Source organism: Ananas comosus, linkage group 4 (assembly GCF_001540865.1).
Source record: "Ananas comosus cultivar F153 linkage group 4, ASM154086v1, whole genome shotgun sequence".
Classification (NCBI taxonomy): Eukaryota; Viridiplantae; Streptophyta; class Magnoliopsida; order Poales; family Bromeliaceae; genus Ananas; species Ananas comosus.
In genome coordinates this window covers 9,293,661-9,309,249 of record NC_033624.1, presented here as the reverse complement: position 1 = coordinate 9,309,249, position 15,589 = coordinate 9,293,661, and the positions used below count along the sequence as shown (strand labels likewise).

The following is a 15,589-nucleotide window of genomic DNA, read 5'->3' as shown; positions in this document are numbered from 1 at the left end:
AACTGCGTTTGTTTGAAAAACGTGACAACCGTAAGCGGTTATGGGCAGTTCCCAATGGCAGTTCCAATCGGCCGAACGTGGTCCTCCAATCCGGAGAAGATGGCCGATCGTGCAATAACTGAACACAAGGGGAAAATATATAAATAGACTTGTAGTACCCTGAAAAGGGGTCTTCGCCCCTGCGCACAAGAGACCACCTTTATTTTTCCTCGCTTTTTACTAGGAGTAGTGCTTGTAACTTAGCCTCTGTGAAGTCTGTCTGCCCTCCGGGCATCACTTCATTGTAAACGCCTTGGAGTCTGTCTGCCCTCCGGGCATCACTCCCTTGTACACTTCGGAGTCTGTCTGCCCTCCGGGCATCACTCCCTTCTTATTAATAGAAAAGTCGTTTTCGGCTCCTCAGGCCGACCAGATCTCGTTTTTGTCCTGACTATTCGGTTCATCTCTCAGCCGAAATATAGGCCCCACCTGTTCATTCGGCTCATTTTGCCGAAGCGAATTTACTTAAGGAGGTTTTCGGACCCGGCCGATCTGATCCCTCATCGGTCGAATCGCTTGACCCGTCGTGGGCGCAAACTTCGAGGGTCACGATCAGTAGCCGATTTCCACTTCGACACGCTTCCCGAGGAGGGTCAAAGTATTAGGAAATTCGGCCATCAACACTATTATATAGTTTTTTTTAAAAGCACCTTCACTATTTCGAACAGTATTTTTTTCAACCACACTATTTCCACATAGTTAGATCAAACAGGCCTTAAATAGCCACTTAAAATTTAATTTTAGATTTAAACTTTAAAATTTAAAATTTGTGAATTCTGCATATTAAAATTAAAATTAAAATTTTTAAATTCTACATATTAAACTTTAAATTTTAAAATTTAAAATTTAAATTTAAATATCAAATTTAAAATTCCACTTTTGATTTAAAATTTAAAATTTTTAGAATCAAATTCAGATATTGAACTCAAATTTTAAAATAAAATTCAGCTACAAAAATTATTATTTGCAAATAGAAAAATTTTTCTGTTAAAGCAGATTAATAAAACAACTTCAAAAAAATTATTTTTTCTGCTAGCCTTAAATAAACACTCTACAACTTTTAATCAAGCTTAATTATCGAAACTAAAATTAATCCATGTGAAAATTACTTTCTCGAAATCTAGGCCGATTAAAGCCGATAGATACATTGGATATGCCCACATCGGGAAAATCGCTCTTCTCGCTCGAGCGATGACGGGCGTTATTTTGAACCATGCAATTCGGGAGTCGGGGCTGCATCCGAATAAGAGCGGTCCGTGGGAAATAGACGAACGAAGAGGAACGGGCGAGTTAACAAGAAGGGCAGAGGATGGCAGTCCACCAACTGTCGAGGATGGCGGCGCCCCGCCCCGCTGCCAGCCCCGTCGCAGCCCACTCTCTCCGTGCCACTTCCCTCCAAATCCTCCCCAAATCCGTCACAAACGCCGCCCGTTCCTCCTCCTCTTCCTCCTCCAAGTTCAGCTCCTCTCTCCATTATTGTGGGCTTGGGAGAAAAGTGGGGGGCTTCTCTCCTCCGAGCAGCAGGAGGGTGATGGTCGTGTCCATGTCATCGTCGTCGTCGTCGTCGTCGTCGTCGTCGCCGCCGGGCTCAGTTCAGAAATCCGAGGAGGAGTGGAGAGCCATCCTCTCGCCCGAGCAGTTCCGCATCCTTCGCCTCAAGGGCACCGAGTAAGGCCAATTGCCTTCTTGCTCTTTTCCTCTATTTTCTATTCTTCTTGTCGACATTTTTTTTTTCAGGCTTAATAATTACTATTATTATCATTTTCTTTTAACGCAAAACACACGGTAATTCTATGTGCAATTCATTACTTGGGATATTTGTAGGTAAAAATGTATAAAACTTGCCGGAACTATAGAACATTTTGATTCTGCTATCTAATCTTTTAAAATTTTAATTTTAGTATCCATCCTTTCAATTTATTTGATTTAAGTGGATTGATGACTCTTCGGATATAAAATTTAAGCTATCGATTACTTTAATAAATTTATAGTTATGAATATTTTGTGAATTGATGACTCTGTGAAAGAAGACGAAGAACAAAGTAGCTGTTCGGAAAACCTCACTAAAAATCCAATTGGGATTAATTATCCAACTAATTTTGTGATGAAAATTAATAAAATCAACTTACAAGTGAGCGCTTAAATCCATAAAAAGGTGCTAAAAAAGGAAGCCAAAAATAATTGATTTGGAAGCGTGCGTAGTAGTGCCCTATAGTGTATTCTTGTCTTTTGTGAGGGATTAACTAGAAACACCGCCCTAAGGTACGACCGGAACTCCTCCCCCTACGAGCACGAACGTGGGAGAGGTTGACGAAGATTCTTTCAACACCTGGCGATAAAAGGATCAAACGAAGTAGAAGAAAATATTAGAATAGTCAACTCTCCAAAAAAAAATTTTTCCTTTAAAGGGACTCTGTCATATAAGAATTGAAAAACCAAGAGTTCATCTTGTATACATATACTGGATGAAATTAAAACATTGCTCCCAACGTTCCACATGGAACGTTGGTAGTCGGTGCGCAAAAGGCGCTTGTGCGTGCTCTCATGGAGCGGGCACATATGGAGCAGAAGCCGCAACGTTTGCGCGAAAAGCAACGTTAAATAAATATATAAATAAAATAGATAATAATAATAAATAAACAAAATTAATAAAATAAATTAAATAAAATGATAATGAAAATTAGGGGATATTGAATTTTTTAAGAACAATCCCTCACAAAATTCAAAATCTTTGAAATAAAAATTAAACACAAAATAAATAAATAAATAAATCATCATGTGTTTATATTATGTAATAGGCGAGGTGTCTTTAAAAGACTTAACTACACTTAGTGTTAGCAGTTTTCATCAAAAGGAATCGGAGTGAATCAGGTCTTGAACTACATTCCATTGACCTTAACTTCAACTACCACACACATAGTATAAAATTCTCCGTCGTGGGTCGGTGCGTTGAAGGCCATAGACAATATCTTGATTTTACATAAGAGTTTCTACAGATAGCCCATATCTCATAGCCGTGGTCATATACGGATACTCTCATATTGGTGGTTTCCTCTAGAGATGTGTGTAGAGTCATATCTCGCAGAAATTACCGCCTTAGATCCAATTAAGAGCTACAAGCTCAATCTCAACCACTACATGGAGTATTACTCACCATAAGGATGGGATTGGAGCTAAAGCTCCTTTTTTATATAGATTGTAGAAATGCTCTTTAGCTAACCTGACACAACTTGTTTTTACCACATTGAACCTTTTTCAAAGGGTCTCCTATCACAAAGATTGGATTTTCACTGCAGGAAGGCCCTTTATTGGCAAAGTCCCATCCCTCTCGATGACTCTAGGACTTAATAGTCCTTTATGCGCCTTTTGTCAAACAATCTGCAAGATTCTGTTCTGATAAAGCTCAAAGAAATAACATCATGAGAAGTTAGTCATCTAACAGACTTCTGCCTCAATTTAATATGTCTATTAGCCTTAGAATTCACTAATTTCATTTTACAAAAATCAATTGCAGCTCGAGAGTTACACTGAATAGAAATAGGTGGAATAGGAGAAGTAATCAAAGGAATTGATGACAATAGGTTCTTGAGCCACTCGGCTTCAAGACAAATATTTCATGTTTACATTCATCCTACATCAGATTTGGTATCAGAGCACTAAGTTAATGACTGAACCTTAGAAGTGGTAGGATTTATCAAACTGCACCGATGTCCTCAGACCTTGCAACAATGGAACAAATTTTATAGCAATTAGCCGTTCTGAACGCCAAACTAGACGACATAGGGAACCGTGTTACCAACCTGGAAGGCTGGAAACGAATCCTGATAGGGTCACAACACAAAACAATGATGTTATAGGAGTAGAACAATAGGGATCTGTTGCACACACTGCACAACCACGTGATATCAATGTTTGAAATGTCTTTGAACAAATGCCCCCGAGACTCAATCCTCTTTTCCAAGGAAACGAAAATTTTAATTTTCAAGATGACATCATAAAAAGGGTTAAAATTGATGCACCCATTTTTGACGAAAAACTTGATATGAAATTATTCACAGACTAGCTCGTCAACATAGACCCGTACTTCTACTGATCTGAAATGTCTGATAGTCGACGAGTTCGTTTTGCTAAAATGAAACTCATCGGCGACGCCAAGCAATATTGGATTGGTGTTGAAAGACACTTCGAGTGGATTGGTCAGGAGCTCATCACTTTGTGGGCAGAGATGAAGGCTAAACTGAGAGAGAAGTACTTGCCATCTACATACAAAGAGCAATTGTACGATCAATTGAACACTGTGTGGCAAGGTTCTCTGTCAGCTGCTGATTATATGGGCAAGTTTGACGAGATGAACGTCTGTTGCGATATTCAAGAAGAAGAGGAATAGACTGTCTCGCAATTCTGCCACGGGTTGCGCGAGGAGTTACAGCGCGAAATTGTGCCGCACAGGGCCGCAACGGTTGAGCAAGCTTTTCAACTCGCCTTAATATATGAGAAATATTTAAAAACACTAGCTCGACGATTTGTTGGAAAATTCAATACGCCTAACGCAAATCCAAATGTTACTAAAGCGAATAATTTTCAAAATCATCAAAATTCCGATTCTAAAGGCAAGGGTTTAGCTATAAACGGCACTAAACAAGGGAACATACAGGGTAGGTGTTATAACTGTCGTCGGATGGGTCATTACGCTTATGAATGCTCCAAACGGAACATGTTTGTTCAGCCGGATAGCGATGAGTTGGAAAACTTAGGAAGTCGCACACACAACCGATGAAATTCTTAGTGATGAAGAGGTGTTGGAATCGAATGAGGAGTTTGAAGAAAACGTCACCTTACAAGTCATGCGTTGTATTTTGACCCGACCTAGGAAAGAGAATGATTGGAGGAGCACTTCCGTATTTCACACCTATACGAAATGTGGAGACAAGAGTTGCAAGGTTATCATTGATGGTGGTACTTGCATTAATGTAATATCAGAAGCCGTTGTAGGTCGTTTAAACTTGAAAACAGAGCCTCGCCCTAACCCTTATTGTGTTGCGTGGGTAGACAAGACCACTATGTTGGTAAAATGGCGTTGCTTGGTTCCACATCATTTTGCCACCTACTTCGACCAGATTTGGTGCGATGTCCTTCCTATGGACGTCGCTCATGTTCTTTTAGGAAGACCATGGCTATATGATATGTCTGTCATTCACTATGGACGACCCAATACCTATGTTTCTGCTCACAATGGAAAGAAAATTATTTTGAGCCCAGCAAACCCTTCTTCACAAAAATTTTCATTAAAAAACTCGAATCCTACAAAAAATTTTAAACATCCACCATTAGAGATTTCGGAAACAAAACCCCTTCACATTGTAAACAAAAAAGAGTTTTGTAGAGAAATTGATTAAAAAATTGTTAATATATAGAGTAAGTCTTGTGTGCTATTAGGACTTCCGTGCTCCTAAGCCATTTTCGATGATGGAGCTTCCGAATCGACGATCGGCTCCGTTAGACTTGATCTAGCATATTTGAAGTATCTAGAAAATAAATTTTGTGATTTTTTGATATCATTTACCTAGCGATCGAAAGGGTTTAAAATCAACCATTTTTAATGGTTGATGTATACCGTTTGCAAGTTTAACGGTGTAGAAGTATTTAAATCAAATGAAATTTTGCTATAAAATTCTTTATACTATTTACAGCAAGATTAATGTCTCTGATCGAAAATTTTAGTGCTATATCACCACTTTTTGTGACATTTTTATTTTCAACTGTTGATTTTGAATAAATGATATCGAAAAATCGCAAAATTTATTTTCTAGATACGTCAAATACGCTAGATCAAGTCTAACGGAGCCGATCGTCGATTCGGAAGCTCCATCATCGAAAACGGCTTAGGAGCATGAAGGGCTCTGTGCTCCTAATAGCACACAAGACCTACAGTCTACAGATTCTTGTATGCTATTAGGAGCACGGAGCCCTTCGTGCTCCTAAGCCGTTTTCAATGATGGAGCTTCCGAATCGACGATCGGTTCCGTTAGACTTGATCTAGCGTATTTGAAGTATCTAGAAAATAAATTTTGCGATTTTTCGATATCATTTACCTAGTGATTGAAAGAGTTCAAAATCAACGGCTGAAAATAAAAATCTCACAAAAAGTGTTGATATAGTACTAAAATTTTCAATCAGAGATATTGATCTTTCTGTAGATAGTATAAAGAATTTTCTATCAAAATTTATTTGATTTGGATGCTTCTAAACCGTTAAACTTGCAAACGGTAAACATCAACCATTAAAAATGGTTGATTTTGATCCCTTTCGCTCGCTAGGTAAATGATATCGAAAAATTACAAAATTTATTTTCTAGATACTTTAAATACGCTAGATCAAGCCTAACGGAGCCGATCGTCGATTCGGAAGCTCCATCATCGAAAACGGCTTAGGTGCACGGAGGCCTCCGTGTTCCTAATAGCACACAAGACCTACTCTCTCTCTCTCTCTCTCTCTCTCTCTCTCTCTCTCTCTCTATATATATATATATATATATATATATATATATATATATTATATATATATATATATATTAATTGCAATAATTTTTTTTAAATAACAGTAGAAAGCAAATAAAATATGAAATTTTTTTTGCAAGTAAACTATATGCAATTAGATATTAAAATGCTAATCCCAATTTATTTAAATTTGTATGTCAATCATACAAATAAGATGTCAACAAAATTATATACAGTATGGAATTTTTCTATTTCCCCTTCCAATTAGCACTTGTTAGATTTTTAATCACAATCTAATCGGAAGAAATATGTCTTAGATTGTCAGGAAAACTGCACTAAAAATCTGATTCTGATTAATTATCTTACTAATTTTGTGATAAAAATTAATAAAATCAACTTACAAGTGAGTGCTAAAATCCAAAAAAAGTTGCTGAATAAGGAAGCCAAAAATAACTGATCCGGAAGCCTGCGTAGCACTGCCCTAAGGCGTATTCCTGTTATTCGTGCGGGATTAACCGGAAACACCACGATAAGGTACGATCGGAACTCCTCCCTCTACGAGCACGAACGTTGAAGAGGTTGACGAAGGCTCTTTCAACACCTGGCAATAAAAGTGTAACGATCCGACTACTAGGAATAATAACTCGTTGGGTTAAAATGCTTAAGCCCAATTATTATTACTAGGGTGGAGTCCTCTTATATATCCAATGACAACTCCATTTCTATTTGATGTGGGACTAATGGGGTGTTACATACTCTCTCCGTTTAGGTCCTGAGGTTCTCGTCAGCCCTAAGCACACACACAACCCAAGATCACCAGGCAATGTGAGACTCGTCTCGCTAGCCTTGTCATTCTGACCATGACTTAGCCTGTCATTCACCGACCCTGACTTAGCCTGTCATTCACCAACCTTGACTTAGTCTGTTATTTCGACCCTGGTTCAGCCAAGACTCATCTTACACTTCCGGTTGGTGAATCGACTCTGATGCCAAATGTAACGACCCGACCTTGCTAGCAATAATAATTAGTTGGGCCAAAACCACGGGCTCAAAATGCTTAAGCCCAATTATTATTACTAGGGCGGAGTCCTCTTAGATATCCAATGACAACTCCATTTCCATCCGATGTGGGACTAATGGGTGTCACAAAAAAGGATCAACAAAGTAGAAGAAAAAGGTCCACCACAAGTAGTGGGCAGAAACATATAGCAGGAGCATCGTTGGACCAAACCAAAGCAAAAGAAGCCGTAGGTGGAGCCAAGCATATGAAGCAGCGTAACAGTGTGGGTCGGGATGAAGCAGGAAGTGAAACAGATGCTGGTGGGGCAGCAAAGATGGAGGGATCCCTTATATAACCGCAAACATGAAAGACGGCAGTGCCAGTCCAGAGGAGTGATATGATGCAGATACAGCAGAGGGGAAGGAGAGAGCGCTGCCGAACTCGAGGATGGATAGCATGCTCATTAATAAGGTACACAACAAAAATCAAAAGCCAACATTACAAAAAAGGGTACTGCGGCGACTGTACATTGACTAGACAATATCGGAGAAGCTGAGCTATGGGAGAAGGCGGAGATAGGAGGTGACGACAATACAATGGAGGACATCGATTACAATAGGGAAGCAATGATTCAATATGGGCCAACGACCCCAAGATGAGCCTAGGTGACGTAGTGTCGAGGTGAGAGAGGGGACGACAATAGAGCTTGCGGAGATGAATCGGTAGCTAGAGTGGAGGTGGGGGAGGAACCGAAGCACATCCATTGAGTGGAGGTTGGAACCCTGTAATCAATGGAAGCAGGACCCATGAGCCAAGCGTTGATTGATGGTGGGCTCGAGATTAAATCGGCGTGGGAACCACGGCTCTAATGAAACGGAGCACGACCACATGTTTAAGGAGTTGAGGAATAATTCCCAATTCCACTCGATGGAAGCGGGACCCACGAGCCAGGGTTGATTGATGATGGGCCCGAGTGTTAAATGAGCGTGGGACCCACGAGCCAGGGTTGATTAGTGATGGGCCCGAGCGTTAAATGGGCGTGGGACCCACGGGCCTAATGAAACGGAGTACAGCCATGAGTTTAAGGAGTTGAGGAATAATATAGTTTCATAGATGGTGAGTAGTTTGTTTGGTGTATGCAATATATATTATAGTAAAAGTGTAGGGAGACGTCATCAACACTAGGTCTATAAAGAATAGGGCCTTTGACTTTTTATCTTTATTATTTCAGTTATACAAGTTAGTTAACTTTTTATAAAATTGCTATTAGCCTTTAATAGATGGAATAATTCCTTTTAGTATGAACTGAAAAGTGTGGAAGCAAATGGCTATCTTCAATTAGCGCATCTCATACATTGGTCAAGGGAGTTAAACTCTCAAATGTTTGGTGTCGCGAGATACACAAAAATCGTTGTAGACAATTGTACGATTTTTGCGATGGATGCCATCTTTTTGAATAGCTAAATAAGGTCGTGCATGCAACAACATTTTTTCCATTGGATATATTCTTAGGCTCCGTTTGGTAACGGAATATATGAAGAATAACACTTTTTATCCTTATTATTCTTCCAAACAAAATAAAATTTGCCATGGATAATTTATTCTAGTCAAAGCGGGTTATTCTAGTTGATCTTGGAATAACCCGTTAATTATATTCTCCCCCACCCGTAGAATAAAATTCATCCCTCATGAATTCAAGGGTGGGGCAATGAATAAGTAGTTTTTTTTCCTACTTTTTATGATGCCTCGACCCATGCACCCTCTATTTATGACGCCTCGACCCCCGCACCCCCACTTTACTCCATCCTCCTATCCGATTTCTATATATAGTGTTTACTAATATATATATTATTAGTATAAATTTAATTACTGTAATAATACTTGATAGTGTATATATAATGAAGATTATTTCTTAATCATGTTGATTAATTAATAAATTACTTTGTACAATTATTGAAAATATATTTATATTCTATAACATATGCTATGAATGTGAGACATTCATAAAGGTAAAATTGGCATTTAAAAGAATTCATTTAACTTTTTTCACTATTCTTCTCTTCTTTCAAGAAATTAACCAAACATCATATTGCTTATACCCTAGTATAAATTAATATAAATCCAAACAAAAAATTATTGTTATTCCTCTCTATTCTAGAATATTGAGATATACCAAGGATAAAAAAATTTATCCTGTGTGACATAATTCCATTGCCAAACAGAGCCTTAGGGTTTAAATCTGACGGAAAGTTGTTGCTGGGAGATATTAATGGCACCAATCTAACCTTAGTTGAATTTTTAGGATTTTGGTCGCATAAACGAATCTCGCAAAAGGGATATGTTGTTGCACCATTTTGTCGCTGAAATGTTAGTGGTTGGGGATAGTTCATGAATAAATGGATCACGTTGTCAGCAAAGTTAGTGGTTCTATAGAGAAGAAATAAATAAAAGAGGAGTTAGGGAGAGGATTAATTGAACTATTAGAAGTAAGAGGTAGAGAGTAAATATGAACCTTATCTGTAATTTATTTTTTATATTTGTAATCTTGCCCAGATGAGATTGAAAATGTCGACGGTGGCCGCATTATGCAAAAGTAGGTAGTGGTGACATTATGCAAAAGTAGGTAGTGGCCGCATCATGCAAAAAAATAAGGGCTAAATGAAACAAGTCAGCAGCGGTGTCATGCTAAAGTATAGAGAGAATATAAAAGCAAGTAAGAAAAAAATGAATATTGAACGAGAAATTGTGAGTGAGAGAGGAGTATGGGGTTCGGTGGAGAGAGAGGGGAGTTCTGTTGAAACTGGGGTATACGTGATTAGAGGTTATTAGGAGAGAGAGTTGGAATATAAATAAAGTGAAGAAATCTATGGTCAATATTTATAATCGATGTATTAAATATGTCTATGCAAGTTGTTTTATATGTAAAAAAAAATCTATTGTCAAATATATTTTTATTCTTTGTATAGATTAAAGAGATTAAAGTTATTATTGTAGATAAATCTGTGGTCAAAGACGAAGATATTACTGTAGCTTAATCTATAATAAATATATGTTTCTTATTTTTTTGATATCCGACCATTCTTATGCATACAGGTGGAAAAAAGCTAAGAAAAAAATTATAGGATTTGCATATTAGTAAGAGAGCAAGGAAAAACAAATAGGTTTGACGATTTAAGTGCCCGTTAGCATGAGCGATGGCCATTATGTCGTACTGTGCTGACAACGAGGTATCACGGACGGGAAAATCTCACATGTCCGTGTTGGACTCACGTCCGACTTGGAATGCATGATCGACGCACATCCATGGCTCATTGTGTGAAAAGGAAAAAAAAAAAAAGAGTAAAGGATGCATTAGATGCACGTCCCAGTAAAAAAGGGAAAATGGACGTTTCGCGACTTCGCGACCATCGCGGCGTTGCGACATGCGGGATCTACCAAGACCGATTTAAGAAAAGAAAAAAAAAGCTTCTATGAAATTTAAAAACATAAACCAAAAAAATCACCTACCCCTCCTTTCTTCTTTCTCTATTCTTTTATTCGCTAACAGAAACTCTCTTTTTCCCACTCTCTTGAGTTTTTAGATGGTTTGGGATTTTTCAAAGGTACTCTTTCTCCCCCTATCCCTCTCCTTACAACTTCGAATAGAATTTTAAAATTTTTTATTTTTTATTTTTTATTTAGAGTTTTCACTTTTCAACTAATTATTTATTTATTTTTATTTTGCATTAGGTTTATAATATTTTTCTGAATTAAGGTTATATATTTTTTGCATTAGGGTTATATTTCTTTTTGAATTAGGGTTATATTTATTGTACATTAGGGTTCCTCTTTCTGTTAATTTTTTTATACATAATATAGTAATATTTTCTCAATATTAATATTTTTTACATAATTAATATATATTGTTGTAGTAAAAGAGTATATTTTATTAGCTGTGTTCTTGTTGTTTTCGTGTCCTAATTTTTTTGGAGCTGCTGAATCACCGTGTCTGAATCGCATCGTGTCTTGTGTCCATACCCTTGACGCTTAGGCTGACAAGATATTAGCACAATACGACCCCTATAATGGTGACACAGCTCAAAATCTTTTTTTCTTGAAATTAGTAGTACAAGATATTTGACAAAGATATTATAAGAGAAATTAGAATATACTGGGGCCAAAAAGAAATTTCTTTTTCTTTTTCATGCCTAAGTGTGACGACACACTGGTATTGTGTCATCGGCAAACAACAGCATGGCTCGGTGCACACCATGCCGTACTATACCGGCAAGTTCTCAGTACAAACCTATGTCACGACACTTAAATCCTTGGATGGTTTAGTTGTGAACATAAGAAAATCAGAGGAAGTTAGAAGCGCGTTATGTTAGGGTTCTGTGTGGAATTAAATTTGACATATATGTAAACATATGCATTTGATTGGAAGTTATAGTTGATATGTAAATTTCTGTGATAGAATTTGATATTTTGATCAAATGGATGAAATAGAAAAGAGAGGGATATATTTGGAAAGATGTAGTTCAAAATAACTCATCTTTTTTACAGTAGTATAGGTTCCTTCTATATGGTTCTCTATTTCTGGAGTTGTAAGCTCGGGAGGCTTGGGATAGTCTTCAAGAGGGTTGTTGTGGGTATGATGTTGTTGGGCATTGTCCAGAATGCCAATGAGTCTAGGGCAGTACTCTTGCTAAATTAATTCCGTCCTTGTTCTTCAGCTAAAAGGGGAGGAAGAGATTGACTTATATCCCATCTATTAAGCTTCTGCTTCTTTGTGTTTTTGATATCTGGTTATGAATGTTCTTTTTCCTATGGATCTCTTTTCTTTCTTGAGGTGATATTTTTGAGTTGCGAACATAGTATCCTGATGGTATTTGCTTGTTCCACTCTATAGGATCTGACATCTGCATTTGGAGAAAATGATTGGAATTTGGAATTGAATTTGAATTTCCAATATCTGTTAGCTAGTATATGGTGAATGTAGTTGAATTTATAACTTTTCCAATTGCCCTATGTAGTTTCTTTCCATTGAATTCATACATCTTGTCCACTTTTCCAATTGTCCTATGTAGTTTAAACTCAATAGGTGTAGGGAAGAAGATTTTAAGCTCACTTAATCCTAGAATATATTTATAAGTTCACTATATTGTCATTTGAGTGGCTTTAGCAGAATTTTCAAACCACTTACATTTTGTGTTAGAACCATCCAGCAATCAAATTAATAAAGATTAAATTTGAAGAAAAGAGGTTTGTTCTCATTGACTTGCTATTTGTCCTGTGTTGGCCCTCCAAGTGCAAGGCTTGGGATTCCTGTTAAATCTATCTCCATGGCTTCAAGGGACAACAGAGGCAAACAAGAAGCAGCTTTTAGGATATGAGAGCTCTGGAGAGAGTTTTTGATTTGTGAGAAAATCTTTGATGCAGAGGTTGGGCCTGCGACTTGCTGCTGAGGAAGTAAGGACAGGGCAATCAGCTAATGATCCAACTTGATATGTAATTCGGGGGCTAATACCATTTGTACACAGCGTGAATCACACCGATCTTGCACACTTGACTTGCTCAAGCATCTAACACCACATTCTCTTTTATGCTTATGTGGTTGCACCTATGAATTTAAGTGCCATGGTACGAGATTTGTATTGAACGCTTGCTAGGCACGGTATGGTGCATGCCATGCTGCGTCAATGTGCGTCATTGATAAATTACCTTTTACCACACTTTGGCATGAAATATTTATTTTCTTTGGCACTACTAGCGTATTGGAATTTCTTATAGTATATGTTTTATCAAATCTTTTGCAGTCTATCGATTAGTTACTTGCAAATTTAGAAAAAAGGAAGTTTTGAACCGTGCCATTGGCATGGGGATCGTATCATGCCGATTCCTTATTGCGGTGGCGCAACCTATGCTAATGGGCACTTAAATCATCGGTTGTACCTGTTACTTACAAATCAGGTGGAGTAAAAGGAGTGGAAGGCCTGCATTTGAACGGCTAATGTACTTTGGGCCGTTGGTGGTATGATAAATAGCCCTAGTCCAAAATACCCTGTGGAAAATACATGACAAGTGAAGCTTAGGTTTTTATACGTTAGATTCCTCACATTCAACTTTGTCTAATTCATTCGATATGCCGTTCATCTCATAGTCTTTGATATTATCTGTCTCGTTACTCTTCTCTGATTGCGAAATGAGCGTGGAGGCGATAATTTGTGTTCAGGTACCCAGGGACTGGGAAATATGATAAATTCTATGGTGACGGAATTTACGAATGTGCTGGTTGTGGAACGCCCCTTTACAAATCTACTACGAAGTTCAACTCCGGATGTGGCTGGCCAGCATTCTATGAGGGACTACCTGGAGCGATAAAGCGGACAGTGGGTTTCTTTCTTGCATTTCCTGTTTCTTTGGATATATGATCTAATGTGCCGCGCTTTTGTGCATGTTCTAATGAAATGAATTTGTCAGTACAGCCGGATCCTGATGGAATGAGAACTGAAATCACATGTGCGGCTTGCGGGGGGCACCTGGGTCATGTCTTTAAAGGGGAGGGGTTCAAAACGCCTACAAATGAGCGTCACTGTGTCAACAGCATCTCGCTCAAGTTTGTTTCTGCTTCTTGAACAGCTTTCCCCTCTGGCTGTTTCTGTTAAAAATGGAAAAATACTGTGAAAAGTACTGTGAAAGCTTGTCAATAAAGTTATTTTCCGCCGCCTCCTTTTGCAGAATGAATAACAATAAGTAACCAAATTTTGAAGCTCTCTAACTGTGAAATAATTCTTACTAACTCAAATTCTCATATGCAAAACTACCGTGAAAGTTCATTCTCCCATAATAATAAAAAGTAAGCATGGCCTAACGCTAAGAGCCACCATTCTCTCGGGTCATTATGTTTCTACTAGTGTAGTAACCCACGCGTTACAATGGATAGATAATCGAAAAAAATAGAAAACATGGACAAAAAAAAAGGAAACGTTGATGAAAAAAATAATGTTAAGGGATGAGATTTATCTTGCTGATGAACGAAGGTAACAGCTGAATAAAGAGGAAGAGAAAGTACCGGAGCTGGTTCAGGATGGAGCCCACACTCAACAATAAAGAAAAAATTGCAATGTGGTAACTTTAGGAGAAATAATGTATAGAGGTATAGAGGTAAAGATATAGATGACACATGCAGCCTTCATTCTTTTCTTTTGCAGTACTTCGATACAATAAGATAATAAATAGTATGGGGTTTGGGTAAAAATGTATAAAACATACTGGAATCATAGCCCATTTTGATTCCGCTGCATAATCTTTGAAAATTTTGATTTTAGTGTCTAATCTTTCAATTTGTTTGATTGAATTGAAGTGATCTAATAGCTCTTCGGGTACAAAATTTAAGTTAATTATTTATTTTAATAAATCTATTGTTACGTAAGTTACATAAAAAATACTATGAAGAGATAAATGATCTATTCAAATTTTTAAAGTTAAATAGTCACTAATTGGCTTAAGTCAAATGATTAAGAAGGTCGGATCGTTAATTCAAAAATTTTTAAGTAAAAATTTTGAAAGATTAGGTAGTTAAATCCAAATGGACGATGTTAAGGTAAGTTTTATACATTTTGAATGTAAGAAAATCATGTGTATGTAGCGGAAGAAAATAACACAATTAAAATTTTCTAAAATCAAAGATCACCTCGTGTTCACTTTAGATCCTTAATAATTGATCTAATTGATCTAATCAAATAGGATCTAGTTTTTCACCTTGCGCAGGTCGAGATCACCGCGAAGTCGACAATCATTGGTAAAAATTGTTCATCCTCGCTTAGCCGGGCACGAGCCCAACCTCTACTCGCATCCACACGAAATCACGCCCTTGATCGAATTAGACGACTGTTTCGATCCGTGATCCGATCACGAATTAACTCTTCAATCGATTTGAGGAAGATGAATCAATCTTCTAGATGTGCTAGCAACTCTTTAAAGATCGAAACCGATGGATTAATTGTGAAAGATTTAAGGGAAAGAGGAAGGATTGATGGCTAGGGTTTTCTATTTCTCTTGTATTAATTAATTT

At 37.6% G+C, this 15,589-nt stretch overlaps 1 protein-coding gene across 1 annotated transcript; it reads left to right on the top strand.

Annotated features, from left to right (window-relative positions):
• On the top strand, positions 1,238-14,246 carry LOC109708615 (peptide methionine sulfoxide reductase B5-like). Its single transcript, XM_020230423.1, has 3 exons — positions 1,238-1,707; positions 13,748-13,904; positions 14,001-14,246. Exons 1-3 carry the CDS (start codon positions 1,349-1,351, stop codon positions 14,148-14,150), a joined length of 666 nt encoding a protein of 221 aa, XP_020086012.1. The 5' UTR covers positions 1,238-1,348; the 3' UTR covers positions 14,151-14,246.

Coding starts and splice junctions, on each gene's coding strand:
- LOC109708615 (XM_020230423.1), top strand. CDS start 1,349: ATGGCAGTCCACCAACTGTCGAGGATGGCGGCGCCCCGCCCCGCTGCC. Junction 1,708..13,747: donor CTTCGCCTCAAGGGCACCGA/GTAAGGCCAATT, acceptor ATTTGTGTTCAG/GTACCCAGGGACTGGGAAAT. Junction 13,905..14,000: donor CTGGAGCGATAAAGCGGACA/GTGGGTTTCTTT, acceptor TTGTCAGTACAG/CCGGATCCTGATGGAATGAG.